Source organism: Melozone crissalis, unplaced genomic scaffold, assembly GCF_028551555.1.
Source record: "Melozone crissalis strain CALT ecotype California unplaced genomic scaffold, PUWL_Pcris_2 ptg000012l_1, whole genome shotgun sequence".
Taxonomy (NCBI): domain Eukaryota; kingdom Metazoa; phylum Chordata; class Aves; order Passeriformes; family Passerellidae; genus Melozone; species Melozone crissalis.
In genome coordinates, this window is record NW_026535790.1 from 14,180,433 (window position 1) to 14,202,901 (window position 22,469).

A 22,469-nucleotide genomic window follows, 5' to 3' on the forward strand; every position below is an offset into this window, starting at 1 on the left:
AGTATTAAAAGAATCAACTGAAACAGGAATGTTACCATAAAAGGCCATAAAAACACTGTGTAAATGGTTCCTGTGGTTTGGTTCTCTGTGTCATGTTAGACCCTTGGCCCAGAAGGCCCAATTTCACCAACTGACCTATTTTATTCTTATGTGAAAACCCTGAATGAATGTAAATGGTTGCTGGGAGAGATGCCCCACCTCTCATATCGGAGGAAGACGTTATTTAAATCATCATTCACGTGCAGCAGCTCCTCTGTGACTTCTTCATTGGACACTCGCGAGATAAGCTCCACAATTCTCTGCTGCATGGCTCTGCAGGTTCGGTTCAGCTCCTAGGAGGAATGCATTGTGCACACACAGTCTGATAAGCAACAAGCAATAAGTAGATTTAGTTGAGCTCTGTTCACAGCCAAATATATCCCCCAACTGAGAAACACTAAGACAAGTTTATCTTTGCATGATTAAATGTCACCCAAAAGCACATCTAATCAAACGCCCTTCAAGAGATGCTGGCATAAAACCTTGAGAGCCTATTCACAATTCAACTTCCTGATTCTTCTTTAACTCTGAGTACTTCAGAAAATAAATATCTGTATTTTAGTCATCTGTTTTAAGAATAAAACATGTTAATACAACACCTTCCCAGAAGAGAGCTTTCAAGGAAAATTCAATCTGCTCTTTCTGGCAGTATCATCCTTAAAAACTAAATGATGTGTAAGATGGAACATGTGGGGGGAAAAAAGGCTCATCAGGGCTACCACAAATACTAAGTGTGTGCTAGGATGAGAACTTACCAGCTTCAGAGAACATGAGGGTAAGGACAAATCAAGGAGCAGGAGCATGAAAAGGTGAGTGTTTCACACACCCTCCAGCACTGAGACACACAGAAATGTTCCCTTCCACTGAGCAAGTGCACTGACAAGAGACTGCACAAAGGCAATGGGGAGTTTCAGAAGAACATTTTAAGGAATGCAGAGGGAGGGCATTTATTTTAAAAGCCTGTCATCAAGAAATCTAGATTTCAGTTTGCCTAGACCAGGACTTCTCACGCTTCCAGGACATCTCCTCCATCACCAAATACTTAGCAGAATTCTGTAGTCCTGAAAGGCCTCAAGACCAAAGGTCAAACTGGTCTGCTGAGGAGAGCAGCAAGAAGAAACATGACGTATGGCAGGGTGCCTCTGATCAGGCCAACGGTTTTACTTCAATAAGCACTGACACATTCCAGCAAAAGCATGTCCCTCTGTCATCTTCCACTCCTCCCAGCTCCACTTCACAGCAAAAATTCAGCACTAAACAAGGATGACTTGTTGGTACACAACCTTCAGGATGAAAGCAAAAATGTGTTTGTTTTCCTTGCATGGTCTGACATCCTAAGCTCTGGATAAATTTCACCTAGTGCAATCCAGCTGCCTTAACAGCTTGAGGAATGTGTTCTCCAATGTCAGTTTTGATCCCATCACTTTGGAAGCAGATTGTGACATTTCAGAGGTTTGTTTGCTGCCTTTCCGAGAGGGCTGACAGTACCTATCTATTCTGCTCAGAGCTGGCTCTCTCACAGGCTGTTTACATTTGATGGTTGGAGAAAATGTCAGGAATCATTTAAGGAGGAGGGCTATATAAACCTCAAAGCAAGGAGTCCTTGCATGCAGTACCCAGCTCAGAGCTCTCAAAAGGCTAACCAGCCTTTGTGATCAAAAATGGGCTCTCCCCAGCTCTGTGATTCAGATTTAGGCTGCATCAGTCACAGAAGGGAACCAGCTGGAGTAAAGAATCACTGCTGTCACTCCATTTTATGATCAAGTTCTTTCACCTTAAAGCTGTGCTCTAAGGTTACACTGTCAAGATGCTGGTGGTTGTTTCTCAGTGTAAGCAAACTGTTCGATTTCGGCCTGTCATGGTTTCCTGGAAGCTGCTTTTGTTTTGAGCAGCTCGACCCAAATGGGCAGTAACTGAAAGGCTCTTTATTGCAGAGCCTCTCATCAGCTGCCATGGTGGCTCTGAGACAAACACACAATGCCACTGCATGGGAGAGACCAGGTTTTGGATGGATTTCAAACTCTGATGTATCACAGAGAGCAATTCCCTGCCTTCCTCCGAATGGACTGCTGTGGGAGCCCATCCTCCCTGCTGGAGGATCAGAACAGAAGGATATTTCTGAATGTGTGGGAAGGCAAATCCCACCTTAAGGGCAGCAGCTGGAATGTCAGATTGCAGTGCTCCTCATCTGTGGGACTCTGTGACTTTCCTCAGCCCAAAGGCCACCCCATGACCACCAGCCTTGGGAAATAGGTGTCAAACCTGAGGCATGAGCTCAATTTATACTGTTTTCCTTCTTGAGATGCACAGTGCTGCACTGGATTGCAGAGAAATCACTCCTGATTACCCAGTCTAGCCCTCTGGACACCACAGCACCTCACTTGAGCACCTGCCTTAAGACACCACACCTTCAGGAAAACACATCTTCTGGAAAGACAATCAGTTCATAGATAAGATTTCAAGTGGCAGAGAACCCACAGATCTTTAGCATTCTTTGGTCCAGATGGAAACACAGAGTGTTTTTTCCTGCATGGTGACTGGGAATGTTTTGACACTGTACAAGTGGTGATGAGGGATATAAAAGAAGCAGGAATGCTCAGGGCTTACAGAACCTGTGGCAATTCTAAGTTTCTTAGTGGTAAAGGAGACCTGATATTCAACATTGGGAAAAATTTCTAGCTACACAAAGAGGAAAGCACTGGAACAAGTTTCAAGGGAAGTCAGGAAATCCTTGTCTCTGGAAGCTCTAACAAATGAAGAAAATCAAATGATGGCACTTGCCAGGGTCAGGCACAGCCCAGATCCATTATGAATGCAAGCATGGGCTGTGAAGTGAGCACAACAAAACACACCCCAGAGAAACACAAGCACAGAAAGGATCAGAATCATATTTTCTAGGAACTTACCTGGAGTAACTCAAGGTCTGAGGAATCCTCTTGTCCAGGTACCATTTCTGTCAGCATTTCAGACATCACTTTTGTATTGCCACGAACAATATCCAGCTCACTGCGCAGCCGGGCAATCTAAATTGGGGTAACAAGACAGCAAAACACTGCACAATCTTTTAGTTGAAGCAGTTCATTTTCAAGAACTGACTTTGAGATATCTCTGGTTCTGTCTGACTTGATATCTCAGGCTCCAGACATTTTAGCAGGGAAAAACCAAAAGAGATAAAAAGTTTACCCAGGAGAAAAGGAAGAGAAAAAGAGAAGAATTATCATCACAAACCCAGATGTGCTGAGTCTGTATGGAAGGGAAGTAATTGCAAACAGTACCTAAAGCCAGACCTTGGCTGTGGTGCCTCATTCCAGTGTGGGGAAAGATGTACATATTTTAAGTAGAATATTTGTCTCTGAAGTTATAATTTTGCAGGGAGAAAAGAAAATCCTCTATTAGGGCATTTGCAAGGGCTTGACTTCCTGCATCTGCAAGACATTTTGTGCCTTGAAAGGAGAGGGGCTAATGGGAATAACTGCTAAAATACTGCTGAGAGGGCTGGAACAGCAGATTGTGCTGCCATTACCAGGCCACAGAGACACATGCATTGTCCAGCCCAGATTTTACAGTATAACAGGAAGAATGGTTACTAAGTACAGCCAGACCTAGGAGACAAAGTCCAAAGGGTTAAAATGAAAGTTCCTCTGCAAATTAGTTTCTAATTTGATTTGCTGAAAGAGTCCCACTCAAAAGAATCAACATGCCAATACCTGTTCAGAGTTAGCAGTGATGGGACCAGTCACGTTCAGGGCTGGGGCCTGAGGAGCAGAATAGGCCGTTGGAGAGGACGAGGAGTAAGAACTGCTGCTCATCCTTTGCTGAGACTGGGAATTGTGCATATTTGCTGCAGGATCAACTTCAGGAACACTCTGCCACATCAGAAAGACAGGAGTTCAAAAGCTGAGCTGGGACAGCACTTGCTTTGTCAGCAACCTCAGGCCAAACAGGCTCAAATATAGAACATAATTGCACATTGTGGGAAAGGTCAGTGCAGCTACTGGAAAAGACTGGCAGCTCCAAAAATCTTCCATGCCCATCTCTTTTGACCCAATCCACAAGCATTTAAGTCCATTTAGTTTTATAAGAAAAGTGAGAAGCAAAATAAAAACAAGTGCCAAAGAGAAATAATTATAAATTCTTTTAAACTAGGAATTAAGTTTCAGGCTTCCAAAAAATGATGTGATACGTAGATACTGAATTTAATTAACCTTGACACATGAATTGTAATCTCTCAGTCCTTGATCACTTGCATTTGCTGCTTCAAAGATTCATTAACTTCTGTTTTCAGAGTGAATAATCAGAACACCTGTGATCATTAAGTTACTTCCAAGCAGCAGTTCTGTCGACTTTCCAGACCTAACTTTCCAGAGGTGTAAAGTTCTCACATTACTGTGGGATCAGAGAGATTCAGACTCTGTACACCCCTAATAGACAGGCAGACCTTGGCTCAGGGTTATCACCAACAGAAGCAGCCACACTTTTGAGCAAAAGAAGTAAATCTCAAATTATAAATCCTGCTGAGCTCTCTTTGAACAAATTAGTTGCATTTGTTTGGTGGTTTTATGGTACAAGATTAAATGTAACATTTTACAACTTCTCAGACTGATGATTGACTCAAGGGAAGAGATAGCTTATCAGTCTGTATTATGCCCCTCTTACATGCCCTTTCACTATTAAAATGTCCTTCCAGGAGTGAGAAAATGAGCCAAATTCAGAGAAATGGGAGGGGAAAAACAAGTAGTTATCCAACTACTTAGACATCCTGGGAAAACACCCTTGGAATTGCAAGGGTGCAGCTTACCCTCTGTGGTGTGTGTATTGGAGACAGAGCATCAAGATCTGCCATGGGGAACTCGATGCCTTTCCTCTTGAGTTCTTCATAAATATGCACTACCCCAGTTAAATCGGGGCTACTTCGGAAGGCATCAGCCCAAGCCTGGAAAACACGAGGGATTATCCATAAACCTTCCAAATGAAGCTCCAGCCCCACCCTGACCTCAGATACTGACTGGAAAAGCTTTCATAGATTTCAGCTTCAAAGGAAAACTGGAATCATCAGACCTGGTCTAAAAGGTCCTGCAAATATTAAGACAGTCACCCATGCATTTTATTCAGATATAAAACAGACAGGAACCCAGTGCAGAGCAGCTGTGAGTAGCCCCTGACATCATCAAAATCTGTGAACATACATGAAAGTCTCTTCCCATCTCCTCTCCTCAGCAGTGATTGATGCTGATCTTTTCTGGCATATTGTACCAGAAAAGGTCTGTGTGAAAAAATCAACAAATCTAACCAAAATTCACAAAGCTGTACAATCACAAGTAATCTCCATTCACTTTGTGAAACATCCTCATTTGTTGCCAAAGGAAAAACACAGCCATCAAGTAATCTTCAGTGTTTTATTTGGACCAGACTTAAATTTTAAAAAAGGTCCTTTCTGAGGTTCTTGTCCTGTGAAAGAGACAGTCCCCTGAGCAGCAGAACTAACGATGCCTGGGCTCTGACAGAGCATATCCAACACTCCAGACACCCCAGTGTGGCACAAAGGATGAGTTTAAAAGAGAGAAATTCCCACAGCCAGAACATTCATAATATCTCTCCTGCATGAATTCTCTGGTGTCTAAAAAGACTTCAATTCACATTTGAGCTTTTCCTTCAGTGGGAGTACTAAGTGCCTCTCTTGGCTAGCCAGCCTCCTGCACTCACGAAGCTGCTGGGAGCACAGTATGCTAAAAGCCTCAACCCCTTTCACTTGTGCTGGAAATGAACCAAATATTAAAAAGGTAGAGGAAGGAAAAACTGAAATATTATGACTCAATTAAAAAATGAAGCATTCCACAAACCCCCACATGTGTGGAGCAGGGGGGATCCTGAACTACTGCGAGACGCACGTGGGCTAAGAACTTAACTCATTTAGTCATCACTTTTACACTAGTTCTTTGACTATTTTTACTTTAAAAGCTCTTTGAGCCATTTTTTATATTTGAGAGGACAGAAATCCAAGATAGAAAAGTAAGATAAAAAATAATATTAATTTTTAACTTGCATTCCTATCCTGTTCAATTCTAAGAGAGCATTTCCTACCATCCGTGCCCAGGAGACAATCCATTATCAGGTGCAAGCAGACAATCCTGGGTTTGCTTCTCAGCTTTGTTAAGAGTAAATTAACTGCATCAACTGCTCTGATGCAGTGCAAGTCCAAACAGCCCTGCTTGAGCCAGAGAAAACAGCTCTGACAGCACACAGCCATTGTTTCCTTGGAACTGACCTTCCAAAACATTCCCAATTCTGATGGAGGTTTTGACTGCACAAGTAACTCCACCTTTGCCATTTCACTGCCTTTTCAATTTACATCAGAAGCCACCTGAATGATGCTTCTACATAATGGTGTTCAGCACTTCAACTCTATTTGCAAGCAAAAGTGAAAAGTGTTAGGCAAGGGATGTTCTATTTAATAATCATCACTCAAAGGAAGGTTGGAGGCAAAAATATGCTGCATTCTGTCCCCAGATTTTAGTGAAGCTTATTTGTCCACGAGGAAACACTAATGCATCCCCTCTTTCACTGGCTTCCTGTGGATTTTGCAAAATGATCTCATTTCATCTGCACTCCACCTTTTAAAAATATTCTCTCTCCTGCAATTCTCTTCCTGGAGAAAGGAGACACTTCCATTTGTATTCTTCTTCACCTGAGCTGGGAGCATTATCTACACTAGTGTGTCTCAGAGGTCACAAGCAGGACAGGCACCATTGTCCTAAGTGCTGTCTACACACATTGTAAGACAATCCCTGTCCTAGACAGCTTACAACCCAACCAGGCAGCTGCAATATCAGCTCTGCTTTATGGATAAGGAGATACACTAGAGCTTAGGAGACCTGCCCATTGTCCAAACACGTGTAGGACAGAGGGGAGATGGAATTCAGAGCTTCTAAAACTTTGGGCCAGACTATCAAATGTAGATACTTCAGGATAAATCCCCCTTGGAACCTCAGCGTGCCCAAACAGGTCATTTAAATACCATTGTAAATCAGCCCCCTAAATAGGGGACCATGCCAGTGTTTGGACACTGGGTGACAGGCCAGCTCTTACCAGAGACACACAAGGAATATTTCCAAGGCCTCCTAGCAGGGTGAGGAAGGAGGGATAAGCACTGTGTAACATATGCTAATTTTCAGGTTGAGAAAGAGACACAAGATGCTCAACATCTCAAAACAAGTCTCTAGATAAGAAACTGGATGGCAGCTTTATCTCCCCTTTTTATGGAAAAGCCCATGAATTTCCCAGCTGTGTGCCTGAAGAAGTGTGCTGTTTGTACAATCCTCTTCCATGCTTCCCAGTCTGGGCTATTAATCCTCTCATTTCTGTTCTTATTAATTCCCCAATTAAAAAAAAAAAAAAAAAAAAACGGATATAGAAAGGGATAAATACAATGTTGGTGGGGCAAAGCTGAGATCAGCCCTCTGGGACAGGGTTAACTCCAACCCCAGAGCACAGCCTGAGCTGAGTGAAGCTGTCATGGGGTATTTTGGGGGGGTGTGTCCATAGGGCACCTGGGATGAGTGGCTGCCATCACTCTTCCAAACTTCTTAGGCAATCTGGAAAACAAAGTCCCCTGCCACCTCCAGCTAAAGAGACACATACAGAACCCACCCACAGGCAACCTTCATCATTTGCAGGCTTTTTATATCAAAAGGCATTTAGTACCCAGAGTGAGGCTTTTAGCTCTACTGCACTAAGTCTCCTCAGATAAAGCTCTGTTTAATACACTGAGGCAATGACTGTGGCTTTCTGATTATGTTACAAACACTCCCATCTTAGCTGCATTCACCACTGGGAATCCATTTAAACCCAGAGCCCAGCAAAACCAACCCCTAAAATAACATGGAAACACACCCAGTTTGTCTTTATGAGACAGTTTTCAACCTCATCTCCTGGTCACTGCATGCATCCACTCTCCCACCAAGGGAGGGAGAAACCTGAGGGCTCAGTCAGATGCACAAGAATTGCTTTTAATAATTTCATTAATTTTGTGCTATTTTTTTGAAAAGCCACAAAATCATACACCAGAAATAAAGGGACCCCACAGACCCCAACTCAATGCCCATTAATTCCACTATCCTACCTATTTCCTGTTTGAAAATCACTTATTTACATTGTCATGCTCTAAGGATGTCCTATCCCTGTATCCAAATAAGAAATAAAGCAGCAGAAATCCAAGTGCATGCTTTGCCATAAAAATCAGAAGTATATCTGGCAAATGATGCTGTGCATTTGTAAATACCTCCCCACAAGGAACACTGCAGCAGGTTTATATCATTTTAAATACGCAGTGTCTTTTAGTCTCTGGTGTATGCAGTAGCCTGTGGAAGCTTAGTGATAAAGCTTCCTATAATTGTCAGATTTCCTCCAGGCAGGCACCAGTGTTTCCTCATGTGTGGCTAATGGTTTGTGGAATTAACACGGCTGTTTATTGTTGTGCTGCACAGAAGGAGAAGTGGCAGACAGGCCCGTGGCTGAACTTCCCACTGCAGGCAAGGATCTGACAGTGTGCTTTTACTGCACAATAACCACAGAAAAGACACCAAAACCATTTTAATTCCTATATGGTCATTTACTTTTCTATAAGCATCTTTGAAAGGAATGCAGAATGCTTTCAAATGGAGGGAAACAGCTCCATTTTCCGGTCAGGGAAACAGCCACAGAAAGGCAAGTGTTCTGCAGCTGCCACCAAAAGCACAATCCTCTGAAATCTCCTGGTCTCAGATGACAAGCTCATCACCGAGGCAAGTCTCCAGCTTCTAGATATGACTGTTAAATTGCAAAAGCATCTATTTACCTTTTATGAAATCCTCCTGTTTTAGCATGGTACCTCTCTAACTAGACTCCAGACAGCCCTCCCTGGATAAAATATCTATGTGTGTACATGTCTGCTTTTCCCCACCAATCTGGATATATTGTTTGAGTTTATATATAAAAAACCTGCCATATTTTTAACGATGACAGCATGTTTAGTGATGCGTGGCATCGAAGCAGACAGTCCTTATTTCAGGCAGCAACATATGGAAGCAGAGACAAGCTGTGTACCTGAATCAGTGCTAGGACTTTATCCTGTACTATAGTGGGGGGGTTGTTCTTGGGTGAGATGATTTTCACCAGAACTCCATCGATGAAGTCACGGTTTGCCACCAAGACATGGAAGCGATGGCCACAGTTCTTCACACAGGTCTCCAACACCTACGCACACAAAGAAACCCAACATTCATTGTTGGAACAAAGCTTGATCACACACACAGCACCTGATTTTTTAATTTACTTTAGATTTTTTGATGGGAGGGCGAGCAGATAGAGGGGAGATTACACTTATACTCTTACTACTTCTCTTCTTCCCCAGTTTTGCCAAAAAACTCCTCTACACACACATTCAGCTGTACCTCACCCACTGTTAACATATTGGGCATTTTTGTGATCCATCTTTCCTGTTTTCAAGGTAAAGAAATAGACAGTTTCTTTGTCTTCAAAGCAGGACTTTCCAGCCAGTGCAGCTGAACAGCCAAGTACACAGCAGCACATCAGGAGCAGGTAAGACAGAGGACATCCTGTCACAGTGAGATATTATCGTGCTGTGCCACTCCACCATTTTCTATGTGCCTGGAACACAGCTGGACCCAGTTGCTCCGAGCTATAAGCCATGTTTTAGAGCTGGGAATTCAGGTGAATGATCTTCACTCATTTAAAACACTCCCCTGTGAATGCTCTGACAGGTTATACTTTGACACATTTTCCCCCTGCAACCTAGCTGGAGGCACCTTCCACTTGCCATTCAACTGCCATGGAAGAACAGCTGTTGATTTCTCTCTGAAGAACATGATTAGCATGGAGATAAATCCAACGCGTCACTTCTCCTTACAGCCATGCCTAATAACCACTGCGGCTCTGTACCCAGGAATCTGTAATTACTCTCCTCCTTCAGCCACTTTCATCAGCCATGATGACACGGGCTCATTCCTGATGGATTTTGCTCTTTCCTGCACAATGGATAATCTCATGGTTTGGACTTTGGTAATCTGTCAAAATGACAATCCAGGATAGGAAATGGCAAGAAGACAGAAAGTACGGTCACGCCTCGTCAGGGAGATGCAACAAGAGCTCTGTGAAAGAATCATGCAGATCACCTCCCCACAGCAGGATAACTCGATCTAGCTACTGCCAGAGCCAGCCCAGCACCCCACTCAGGAGGGCTGCACTACCCAGGAAAGCTCCAGCTAAAGCCATCAGCAGGAAAGGTCACTGCTAAATTATCCCACACCTTAGCAGTGCTGTCTGAATGCACAGAATATAATTTACACTTTATTGAGTGAAATTAGATCAGCATAAATTAATGCATTGTCTCCTACAGAGATTCATTCACAAGGGAAATTGTGCATCAGCTACTTATGAAGCTGAAAATATGGCAAGTTCATCATCCTTACTTGCAGATACGTCCACAGCTGCTGCCTTGGGGTGGAGGAATGGTTGGACACAGGGAAATGAGAGTAGAAAGGAAAACCTCAAAGAGTAACAGACCCATTTGAGCCACTTTAACTCTCCTCAGTCAGTACTTGGGATGAATAAGAGCCACGAAAAGAAGCAGAAATCAATTGAGTTGGAAAACCACTATGCAAAGCTTCCAGCAGCTCTCCCCAAGGAAGTGAGGAGGCAGTTGGAGAGAAGAAAAGGGCAGAGCAGTGGCTGTTAAAGGAAATAGTGTGTACATTCAAGAGAGTGCCAGGAAGAGGAAAATGACAAAAGGGTTCTGCCCTTTGAAGCATTCCAGCCTGCCCCCACTCACCGTCAGCGCCAGCATGACCTCTCTGTAATTTTTGTTTCCATTCAGCCTCTTCTTCAGCGCTCGAATGGCATCCTTGGGCCTGAAGGAGAAACACACCATTTTAACAGACAGCTCAGACAGGCTTTTCACATCCCATAAACGGTGGGAAAATGAATCCTTTGCCATTTCCAGCTGGACATAAGAATGTGGGTTAATTTCAGATCATCTGACTACAACCAAAGCAGGGTTATGGAGAAATATGTGAGGAGACAAGAAATCAAGACTGGAGGAATGCCCCAAGTCTCCAAAAATTCAGGCTGTTGATTTGGCAGGGAAGACTGACAGCCACCCTGACAAGCCCAGGGAATAAGAGCAGTGATCAGTTCTGCAGACTGCAAACAGCAAAGCTTTCTGGTGCTGGAGGTGTGTCAGAAAAGCTGTCTACACAAATAGCTGAAATGAAAAGCATTGCAATGAGATACACCTACTGAAAAACAAAAGTGGCACCCTCTCCAAAAAGCTTTTCATGCCAGCCCTCCCAAGCAGAGACTGACCATAGAAAATATCATGGAATCATTTGGGTTGGAAAGGCCCTCTTAGATCATTGAGTCCAACCATCAACTCAGCACTAAGCCCACCACTATCCTACATCCCAAAATGCCACATCCATGTGTTTTTTGAATGCTTCCAGGAATGGTGGTTCCACCCCTTCCCTGGGCAGCCTGATCGCCCTTTCAGTGAAGAAATTTTTTTTAATACATCATCTGAATAAGTTGCTCTCCTGGCACAACTTGAGGCCATTTCCTCTCATCCTGAATCCTACAGGTATCCTCCATCATACAGTATTTTCTGGGAGCAGGAGAGGTCTAAGGAGCAGGAAAACCAAGCAAACTGCATTCAAACCATGAGCATCTGTCCCCAGCCTCACTGCACCTCCTCACATGCTGAGCACAACCAGAGGAAGATTGTGTTCAGGGACCTTTCCAAGTCTGCTGAAATGGCACATACCCTTCTTCTGTCTCGTTGATAATGTCACAGATCTCCATGTTAAGTGTCCAGTCTTCACTCTGCAAAGAGCCATCTGTGGCCTTTTCTGTAAAGTAAAGAAAAATAAATCTTTTCACATCTTCCTGATTAGGTCTATACCTCAATCCATCTTCAGTTACTCTGAGCTGAAACTATTCAGCAACAGACAGAAAAAAACAAATCCCTGCTGACAGTAAACAATGTCAATCCTTCCATCCTGGTTTTAGGGATCAGCATAGAGGTTTCCAGACAGAATCAATTATCCCTCCAGCCCACATAGATGGGCTGTTCTTCAAAGACTCCTAAATTCCTGGGAGAGTAGGAAAATGTCAGCTAATTCCAATTTAAACTCTTCAGATGCTGCATTGCTGGCAAGTTATGAGCTAGGAAAATATCCCCCCAAACCAGCATGACCTCCTCCCTGTTTCAGCAGATACCTCCACATGAATTGAGGGAGGAAAAATACCAACCTGGAGACAGAATTCAAGGAATTTCAACATGAAAAGACCCACCAGCATGTGAAAGCATTTAGCACATAACAGTTCAGGTCATGATATCATGACATCTGTCCCATGCTATGTTCCTCTCCATGCTGGGGCTCTGTACACACCTCCCAATCTCTGCCTTCCCCCCAGATCTTCCCTCACTATTTTTGTAGCAGGTTCGGTCACTCTGGCATCACTCAATTCCCAGGGCAGGATGACCTATAGCACTGTGACAGTGGCAGATGCCAACTGCTGGCAGTTTAATTTATAGGTGTCTGCAGAAGTAGCATAACCATAACTTGTAGTAATCAGTTGACAAGAACTATTTCCTCCTTGGGATTTCCTCCTAAATCAATATAGTTCTGTCTAGCAGTGCCTGGAACATCCCTAGAATTTTTCACACTCCTCACTTGCAGTATACAAATCCTATCTGCTACCCACACTCAGCAGTGATGTCAAGTTGAACATAAAAGCCTGTCAGTAGAAAGATCTAAAAAGGGGACCTTTGAGCCAGGCATGACCTTCTCTAAATTACTCTGGGTTTTCCTACAGATCCCTGGCATTCAATGCTGGAAGGCAAAGAGGGTAAGCAAACCCACTTTTAAACATTTCAAAGCAGAAACAAAACCACATCTTTTCCAATTCTCCTTCTGTCTCCATGTAACCCCAATCTGTACCCCAGGACAGAGCAGATTTTGTTTGGAAAGACCAGGCTCCAAGGACTTCACACATCTCCTTGTTTACCAACAGTGTTTCTTCCTATTAATATTTTCATCACTGTGACTGAGGATACAGATGCCCACAGGCCATAATTATGGGACATTGTTTAGAGGAAAAACTGTGCCTGAGTGATTCAAATTTCAGTGACTTGTCTACACCAAAATCATGGTTAAAGCAGCTCCACCAAGGACAGCAATTACAGAAGTCTGAAACAAACCAGACAGCTATGCAAAACCTCAGAAGGGAGAGCTGAACAGAAGGGAGAGGACACCATGGAAAAGGAGATTATGGAACAGGAAAATATTTGTTACAGACCTCACTTCTCATTCTGAGAAGCAGCACTGCAGTGTCTCATTGGGGAGGGAATTGAGGCTGAAAATCTCCCAGCTGGATCCTTTTCAGCCATCACCACCTCATGGTAAAATTCACTTTGGTCAATGAAAATTCTTCATGCTTGAGAGATGCACAGCTTCCATAATGTCCAATAAATACTGGACAGTTTACTGAGTATTTTTAATTTACTGCATTTACAGTGCAGGCAGAGCTGTTTAATGTTTTCTAGGATACAGGAATTTATCTTTGTGCAAAGCTATTTGTAAGAATCACTTCTGTTGGTTGCTTTGTGCCCTTACAGCATACATAAGGTTTTACTGCTACAGAATGTGATCTGCCTTCACCTCCATATAATCCTTATCAGTTAAGAAAACATTTTATTCAACATTAGAAAAAACCCCTTAACATTCAGAGATAAAAATAAAAAACATCACTACATCTGATCTGCTAGAGAAGGTGATCCCCAGAGCTGCAAAGGATTTACAAGCCAAATGATCCAAAATAAGAGATTGTGCCTTAAATAGAGAGTATTCCCTAAGCTGGGCACATCATTTGTTTCCTTAATCTTAAACTATATTAAGAAATGTGTGTGTTCTTGACAGTATTTGGCATCAGGCAGCAACTTAGCAATGTTCAGTCTCTCTGGTCTGCTATAATCACTTTTTATATATGATTTTGGGAAATGCTGATCCTGCACAAAGTTGTGCTGGCATCCAATTCACTCACTGGTCTTGTAAAACCCATGGAGTTAAGGTTTATTTTGACAAAATGTGGATATGGCATCACTCCATAGGTAAAAGAAATGATATTTTAAAGATAGCAGAGTGAAGAGATGCTGCTGCAGCACCGTACAGAGGTTGGCACCAGAATGTTCATCTGTGGTCCTTGATAACCTTGGTCGTATTCCCTTTTTGAGATACTCCAAGAAAAACAAAATCCACTTTCTCCCAAAAAACTTGGTTACTACCTTTTTATTTTTGCATTTCTGCATAGACAGCTGAGACTGTGTGGGTTTAAGACATAACAGTTGCCTTCTTGAGAAATAGTTCTTTTCCCCTTGGGTAATTTTTAATTCGAGTAAGAGTCAGAAGCTAATTTTAGTCTCTTCTTCAGCAACAGAGAGCACACGAGCACTTGTCATCTGGAGTTGTGTGTCCTTTGTAGGGTGTGTGACCCAGATTTGCTGCTGCAGAGCTCTCTCAGCTGTACAAAGGAGTTCACTGGCTGCAGAGAAGGTTTGGGTGGGATTTGCCTGAAGAGCTGCATTGTGCTGCGACGAATTGAAAGCCTGCAGAGCTCTTCTAGAACCAAAACACAGCAGGTTGTAATTCTGGATTTCCAGTGAAACAGCTCTGTCTGCACTCAGCTGTAGGAGAATCCCTACACAACACAGCCAAAATGCAGGAAATTAAAAATACTCAATAATCTGTCCAGTATTTCATGGACTCTTTGGAAGGCTCCTCCTCAAATAGCACCCAGATACAGCTGACAAGATTAATCAGATTTTGGAAACTAACACAGAAGGAATGGCACACAGATCATACAAACCCCCTTTGGAAGAGGAATCAGTTCCTCAACCTCTTCCACACCCATTAAAAGGCACCAGTTCATTCACACATGAACTCCGGAATGTGACCAAAGGACTCCAGGGTGCAGCAAGAAATGTTAAGAGCGAGGGTGATGAGGAGGAGTTTGCCTTAAACTATAACACAAACTCTTCAGTTCAATTGCATCACAGAAGGGCTGGCAGCTCCCAGCCTGGGGCCAAGGGCTCCTTGCACAGCTCCTGCCTCAGGAGCAGCTCTGATGAGCACTGGGATAATGCTGGGTTTGTGTCTCACACAGAGACATGATACCACCAGTGAGATTATCAGAAAGTCTCTCTCTGAAACAAGATGCTATCGGTTCCCACGTGTCCCAAATTAAAGCATAAATGTTCTGGTGGGAAGAAAGACAATCTGGCACTCCATGCCTGACACACAGCAGACCTTGGGCACTGCCTATGCACACACAGCATCAGCTTATCTGCAGTCTGTGAGGAAAGGGAGAAAAAATGGTGCTATTTTTTTCATTCGCACCTTCCCTCTGAGATCCAACTCTTGTGGCCGCATTTCCACGCTCTGCCAAACGGCAATATCAGCATTTCCCTGCTCACACTGAAATCCTGTATAATTTACAGCACCCAGAGGGTTCAGCAGTGTAAAGTTCCCAGTACAAACAGTCTCAGAGCACACACCCCCAGCCAAGCCTCTGCCCAAACAACCTGCTCCGACCTGAGATGTCACCACAAGGAAACCAGGTCAGAAATTCCTGTACAATCACCATGTAATAAACAGGTTAAACGGGGCAGGGCAGCAATTAGCCTCTAAATGCAGGAAGAAATCAGAAGAACTTTTATCACCCATGCTGAAACCAAGGCAAAAGCGACCTCACAGAGAAACACCAATGCTGGTTACCCTCAAGAAACTCCTCTCTTCAATCCACACTACTGCTCCATGTGCATGTTTTCACAGCTGAGATTGGAATTCTGACTGCTAGAAGCACTGAGAGCAGCTATTCCAGCCTGAATGATGATAGGACCAGGGTAAAAACCTCTCCAAAAGTCCATCTATAAGTACCAGTAAGTCTTTATGGTGCTGTAGAATGGTCTTGGGAGAAAAGGCAAAAGGGAAAGTTAAATATGGCACTTGCTGAAAATAACATTAAATGGAAACAGCACAACTGCAGTTTTCTGTCTGAATATCAGAATCTCATGAATGAACAGATCTTTGTGTTCAGAGAACTCACAGTTTTCTCTCTTGGGTCTTCTCCAGATGTTGCTTCAGAGACTCTCAATTCATACATTTGGGGTGAACTACACACACAAAATCACCTTCTATTTATGCAAGAAACATGCACACCAGTGCACTGTGTTAGAGAGATCCAAAACCAAGAAAGCTCCAAGTCCAAACTTCTCCCCTTCCCTCCAACAGCGTTTGGTGTTCAAATAGCACAAAACATCTTAGGGTTTGTGGTTGTTTTTTCTTTTTTTGCTTGCAAGTTCATAAGATTGCACATCTTAGATCTTTGTCTTGTCTCTTAACAGTCCACCTGCCTACCAGCTGTGCTCCACCACTGAAATTAGCAAATCAAACAGCCAGATATGTTATATTTCACTCTGCATAATAAGGATCAGAAGGAGCCACAGTGCCAGCAGGTTTTTGCTTCCATCCTGCTGGTTCCCCTCCCTTCAATGCAGTGTTGCTCTCTCAGAAGTGAGGGGCATCTGCTGAGGGTAAAAGCAAAATGCTTTTGGGCTTCCAGGAAAATAGCAAGAGTTTTGCAAGGCAATGCAAACCAGACAGGATTGCTCAAATGAATGGGACAATGACATCTCTGAGCTGTAGCCTATAGTTTTACACTTTAAAGCACCATTACATTTTGTGACTGCAGTTGTCTCTCTTGGATTCAATAATCAATGACCCCCACAGCACCATCAATAAGATCCAGGGAAAAACCATACAGAGGCCATGGAAACATATTTCAGCTGTCCAAGCAAAATGAAGATAAGACCAAAGACTCCCAGCACTCAAAAAGCTGCTGAGTTCAAGGCATTTCACTTGGGAGACAGAGACACACTCAAATAACACACTTGGATACTCCTGGACCCAACAGTCTATTCTTGTTTCTCTGTATTTGCTTTTAAAAAGACAGTCACGGCCACTTAGACATTATGGTAACCAACAGGAGGATTGTTCCTTTTTATCAAAACGCTCCTATTAAAATATAAATGTGACTCATTCAAAATTCAAGATCAAAACTCAACTCTGGAGTGACTTACTCACAAAACCCTGCCAGCTCCTTTGTTAGAGCGCGCAGCTCCAAGAGCATTTTTCAATTAGCCACCTCACTGCTCCAAGTCCTTTTTCTACATTCCTTATTTCACACTGCTCTGAAAATGCTGAGCTTCACACTTCCAAGGAAAAAGGCAGTCAGCTAGAACAAACGGGCTCAATCTGAACGGCAAAGCACTACAGAAAACGTGATTTGGGTTGGACTGCTGCAGCACCGGCCACCACTTGCCATGACCACTGGGATTTTGCACTTGGTTTTCAGCTATGCTCACGCTAAAACTCTTTGGGATCAAATAATTTATCTTCTGTTCATTGTTTTGCCAAAGTTTCTGGTGCTGAATAAATGAATAGTTGGTAATGGCTGCAGAGTCTATGTTAAAATAAAATAAAGAGACTCTGTGGACAGGCACACGTGCAATCCTAAAGAGTATTTAGCTCGAGTGCTGTTGGAAGGCACAGCAGTAAACTGGGAACTGTCATTTTCTCCAATTAACTTTCAGGTTTTCTTCTTTTTGAAGGTGCCACCCAAATGCCAAACTTCCTCCAACCTGCTTTCCAGATCACACATACCTGCAATCATGAATATATAGCACATAATTACTGTGCCTTTTTAAGGACCTCATGGTACTCACAGTCATGCTACAACATTCTCATGATTTAGATATGCTGCAGAAAAAAACATCACCCACAAATTCAGCCTCTCAGGTGCAGGAAACTCCAGGTGATTAACTGAGCATAGCTGTACTGCAGGGTCAGAGGCAGAGCAAGGTGAATGGATTAATATATATTAAACAAATATTAACATCTGTACAACAAAGATGACTTTTCTTTCATACTCAGATCAGAGCCTCACCTGAACAAAAAGAAAACCAAAACAGAAAGCCTTATAATAATATCAGAGCAGGCAAGGGAACGTATCAGCATGGCTCACTCAGTTTATCTCATCTCAAAGGTCATGATACATTTGCAGGGTGTAAAACCAGTCAGACCTTCCCATCTGCAATTGTATTGCACAAGAAAGGCCTGGCAGGACAACCTGGTCCAGGCAGCTTCCGTGCTCAGATGTCTCTCATCTCAGGCATAAATGGTAGTTTAGTCACAGTCCTTAAAAGCATTTGGAATCCCAAGCAGAACGGTGTGTTTCTATACAATAAAGACTTTTGTTACGAATCTTCTCCCTGAAGTTCCCCCATCAGCAGAAATTGTTGCTGCTGACAGCAAACTCCACTGAATGACATGTGTATGTGAGTTGCTCCCTTCCAAAACAGATGGCAGAGAGACACTACTGCTTCTTTAAAACACAGTGAAATCCATCTGACTTCTCCATTCCACACAGCTTCAGAAACAAAGCACAGAAAGCCACCTTCCTCCCAAGCCCTGACACTCATCAGAGCTCACATGTTGACCCATGTACTGTAAATAGCCGTCCTTCAGAGCGAGGTCACACACAAGCAGCTCCCAGCTCATCGAGCCATTTGCATGATTCAGAGGCACTTTTCCCCAAAATTCAGCCTTCACTGCACGTTTCCTCATCTCTTTGAGCAGTGACCTTGGGTAGATTCCCACCTCGCTGCCAACCCACAATTTTCAGACGATGGTGCTGCTTTCTGATTGACAAACAGGGCCCTGCTCGCGTCAGGAATCGATACATCCGAGCCTTCAATCAGAAATGTCAAAGCAGTTTTCAAATCTGCGCCCTGTATTAATGGATTTGAATAGATTTGAATGGGGAGGTTTGATTTACAGTAGGGGAGCAACAAATCAATGCTCCTTTATGACATGTCGCATCTCGTGACAGTGTCCCCTGTCCCGCTGTGTCGGGGGGATGATGACTTGCCTCTTCACAGACATCTGTGATCTATTAGGCAACACTTCCAGCAGTTTAATATCATCCCACTCCGAGTGTCCATCTTTCTTCTCGGGATGAGAGGCATGAAAGCATAAATTAAAATCTCCTGGGTGATGAAATGGTCTCCTTCAGATTTGCCTTTTCTAAATTTAACTGCGATGCGTCCGTACGATTCTGTGTGGGAGAATTTATCAGCACAGTGTGGCTGTAACAGGTCAGTGCATCAGGATGGGTACCCAAATCTCCTCTTCCTTCCTGAGCACTGTCCAGCAGCCAGTGTTTTACAACAAGATCATCAACATTTAGTCATTTCCATAGCCAGACCTTAGAGTGTAGCCCACCACTTGCCAAAGCCAAAGAGTTTTCATCCTGTTTTAGTTTCTGGAATTTGGATGGTTGGAGGGGCTACCTCATTCCTTAACTTGGGCTACCAGTTCCTTAACTGGGAATCTCAGGTATTAAAGCACTGACATACTGGATGAATAACATCTGTTGATTAACACTAGAAATACCAGATTTTTAACAGTTTTGGCTCTCTGAAAAACCTCAAAAACAAACAAAGAAGCTGAAAATATCATCATTTTATAAACACCCATTAGTAGCTGAGAACTACTCATATAGACAATCCCAATAATCCAAAACCAGTGACTACATTAATTTTTCCTAATGCCAAAAAAATCAACAGCTAAAAAAAAGAGCAGATTCCATTCATTTTATCAGCCTTAACTTATGGATCTCAGAGAAAGCAGGAAAAGCAGGCAGAGAGGTATCACAATTCCATATCCTAGCAGCACAACGTGCTGTAATCACCATCAAGAGTAAGGAGGCGTCCTGATCTGTGACTGTCTGCCCCATTCAGGACTTCAACAGCATCCAGTAATTACAGGTGAGCCCAAAAAAATGACTTTATGAAAAGTTATGGATGATCAGTGTGTCAGTGAGCTATATTTGAAATCTATCAGCTCTTGATGGCCAATTTTGTACTACATGAGTAAAGCAAGTTCTAATAACTCACTTGGGACTTCACTCCAGTACTTACAAGCTACGTGCTTTTCATATTCATAAAACAAAACTAATTGCCTTTCATGGATGAAATGTTCTAAGAATTTTTAATCCATGTCAGCTGCAAACTCTAAAAATCCATCCCCATATATTTCAGAATCCCCCTCCCACCTGCTCACTTGTAACATGTTTGCTGCAAACAAACTATGAGGCAGAAAGATTCATCACGCTCCTACATTAGAATTATTTGTATTATTTTTTACAGGTAACTCCTAAAATCAGTTACCCACGTTTTCACATGCTTAAAATAAAATGAAAACGCTATTGAGGGGAAAAAAAAAAGGCAAAATCTCCATTTCTACAAGAAGTCAGTTACAAGAACAGGTTTACTCCTTTGCTGCAGCATGCTACATGGGATTTTTAAGCAAGGGTTCACACGTGGTAATTAAAATGTGTTACAAGTGAAATGAAACAACTCCTGCAGTAACTGTTCCACGTGCATGTTCCCACCCCCAGCTCTCCTACAACCAGGAAGGTGAGAGCTGCATCCTCTGGAAAACCCCAATTATCCCACACGTAGAGTGAACTAGACAGAGGAGTCTGCAGATTTTCAGAGTTGATGGGTTGTGCTTTCTAGTGTGAAGGCTTCAGTTTGTATTTCAATTTTCCAGCCTTCCCTTGCACTGCTCTACAGAACAATAGCAGGCCTGTGAAAGAGGCAAAAGCTCCAATCCCATCCCAATTCTCCAAAATCTCCACGGCTTGAGGATCAGCATCTGGAATTTCTGGAATACTCTAAGTGTTTTCACCACGGGAGGAAGGAAGAGCTGGCTCCTCTTCCACCAGGTGACAGGAATTACTTTTGCCACGTTGTGGCCACTGAAAGGCTCCATGCCAGCTGCCCATTCTGCTTGCTGTGCCTGCAGAAGCTTAGCAGATAAACACTCCCAAGCAATCTCCTCAGGAAACCCGAGTGCAAATCAGGCAACGGCAATAACAAGACACGTATGTGCAATCCCATCCTGGGGGCTGAGAAATGTGGATTTCTTGGTCTCTAATAACCCTACTAAAAATTCTGTTCCATTTTTACAGCCCTGCTTTCTCATGTGCCACTGCTGTAGATAAGCCTGAAAAAGACTGATAAATAGAAAATGTAAATACCAGAAGTTTAGGTCAAGTATGCAAATGCCTATTTCTGAGACTGTCATTTTAATTTTCCCTTAAGTCCCCATTCACCAACTTGTGCTATCTAGGCACACAACTTTGTAAATTCTCCAGGTCAGGAGCTGTCCCAATCCATTTCATGTTCCACTGCAATTGCCTCTATTACATCACACCATTAGTGTGGCAAAATTAATAAAAATGCAAATGTATCAGGGGACTGCAACATAATTTTGGAAAGTAACTCCACTGGTTCAACTGTTTTGGACAGTTAAAATTCTAACTAGAACACAAATTTTGAGCAAGGCTTACCAACATTTTGGCTTTTTTAACACATGCAGCAGGGAAGCAAACCCCAGCAATGAATCAGCTGATCTGGTGCAGGGTATGGATGGGAGGGTAACCTTCCCAATGGGAACACATGCAATATTTTGGAACTGCAGAGAACCAGCTCCTCCTGCTTGGGAAAGCCATGAGCAGCCTGCCCTGTCCACTGTGACCAGCTCTGGCCAAGGTCAGCCTCTCCTGGGCATGCCCTCCTGTTTCTGGGTTAATTCTGCACTTCCTTTGGGTTTAATGCTCATGCACACTGTGCACATCCTTCCCCTGAGCCCAGCAGCAGCTCCCTAAGACACCAACAACTGAGTAATGCTGCCTCTAATGAAAGGAGCCTTTGGAGGGGCAAAGGCTGAGCCAGGCTGCCCCAGCTCCCTCCTGGAGATCACCACAGCCAGGAGATGACTCTGCACCCAAACTGAGCTTTGCTTTAAGGAATGCCACACGTGAAATACCTCATTACCCACAGCAAGACTCCAGGCCAATACCCATTAAGGAACCTGGTAGGAACAAGGGGATTTTCTACTCGTTGGGTCTGCCAAGTCATTGGCACGGATGGGGATTTAAAAGGCAGTTTTAATTATAGTAGGTAAAACCCACAGATGATCAAGCTGCAGTGTCAGAAAACCATCAGAACTGAACACTGACCCATTTGGGTTGTTTGCTGAACTTTAATCACTTTCCAAGTCTGACAGCTGCTCAAACTTAATTGCTCATTACACTTGTAAATAAAAACTGATCTCACTCTCTGATTAGCCAACCATCTTATAGTTGCCATAACAACTCCTTGTCTAATAAGTGATTTCAGATTTACCATTATTTGTACTAGCAGAAAATTTCACAAAGGTCTGAGTTCGCTCTTTTCAGCAAAATACCCTTCT

General features: G+C 43.2%; 1 protein-coding gene across 2 annotated transcripts in view; it reads right to left on the reverse strand.

Annotated features, from left to right (window-relative positions):
* TOM1L2 (target of myb1 like 2 membrane trafficking protein) overlaps nucleotides 1-22,469 on the reverse strand; it is a 55,469-nt gene that overhangs the window by 24,666 nt on the left and 8,334 nt on the right. For both annotated transcript variants that reach the window (XM_054270591.1, XM_054270590.1), the window contains exons 2-8: nucleotides 11,852-11,936; nucleotides 10,865-10,943; nucleotides 9,121-9,270; nucleotides 4,838-4,972; nucleotides 3,747-3,905; nucleotides 2,946-3,062; nucleotides 199-332 (exon numbers count right to left, since the gene is read on the reverse strand). In XM_054270591.1, the coding sequence (XP_054126566.1) occupies nucleotides 199-332; nucleotides 2,946-3,062; nucleotides 3,747-3,905; nucleotides 4,838-4,972; nucleotides 9,121-9,270; nucleotides 10,865-10,943; nucleotides 11,852-11,936 (859 nt within the window). The remainder of the gene's footprint in view (nucleotides 1-198; nucleotides 333-2,945; nucleotides 3,063-3,746; nucleotides 3,906-4,837; nucleotides 4,973-9,120; nucleotides 9,271-10,864; nucleotides 10,944-11,851; nucleotides 11,937-22,469) is intronic.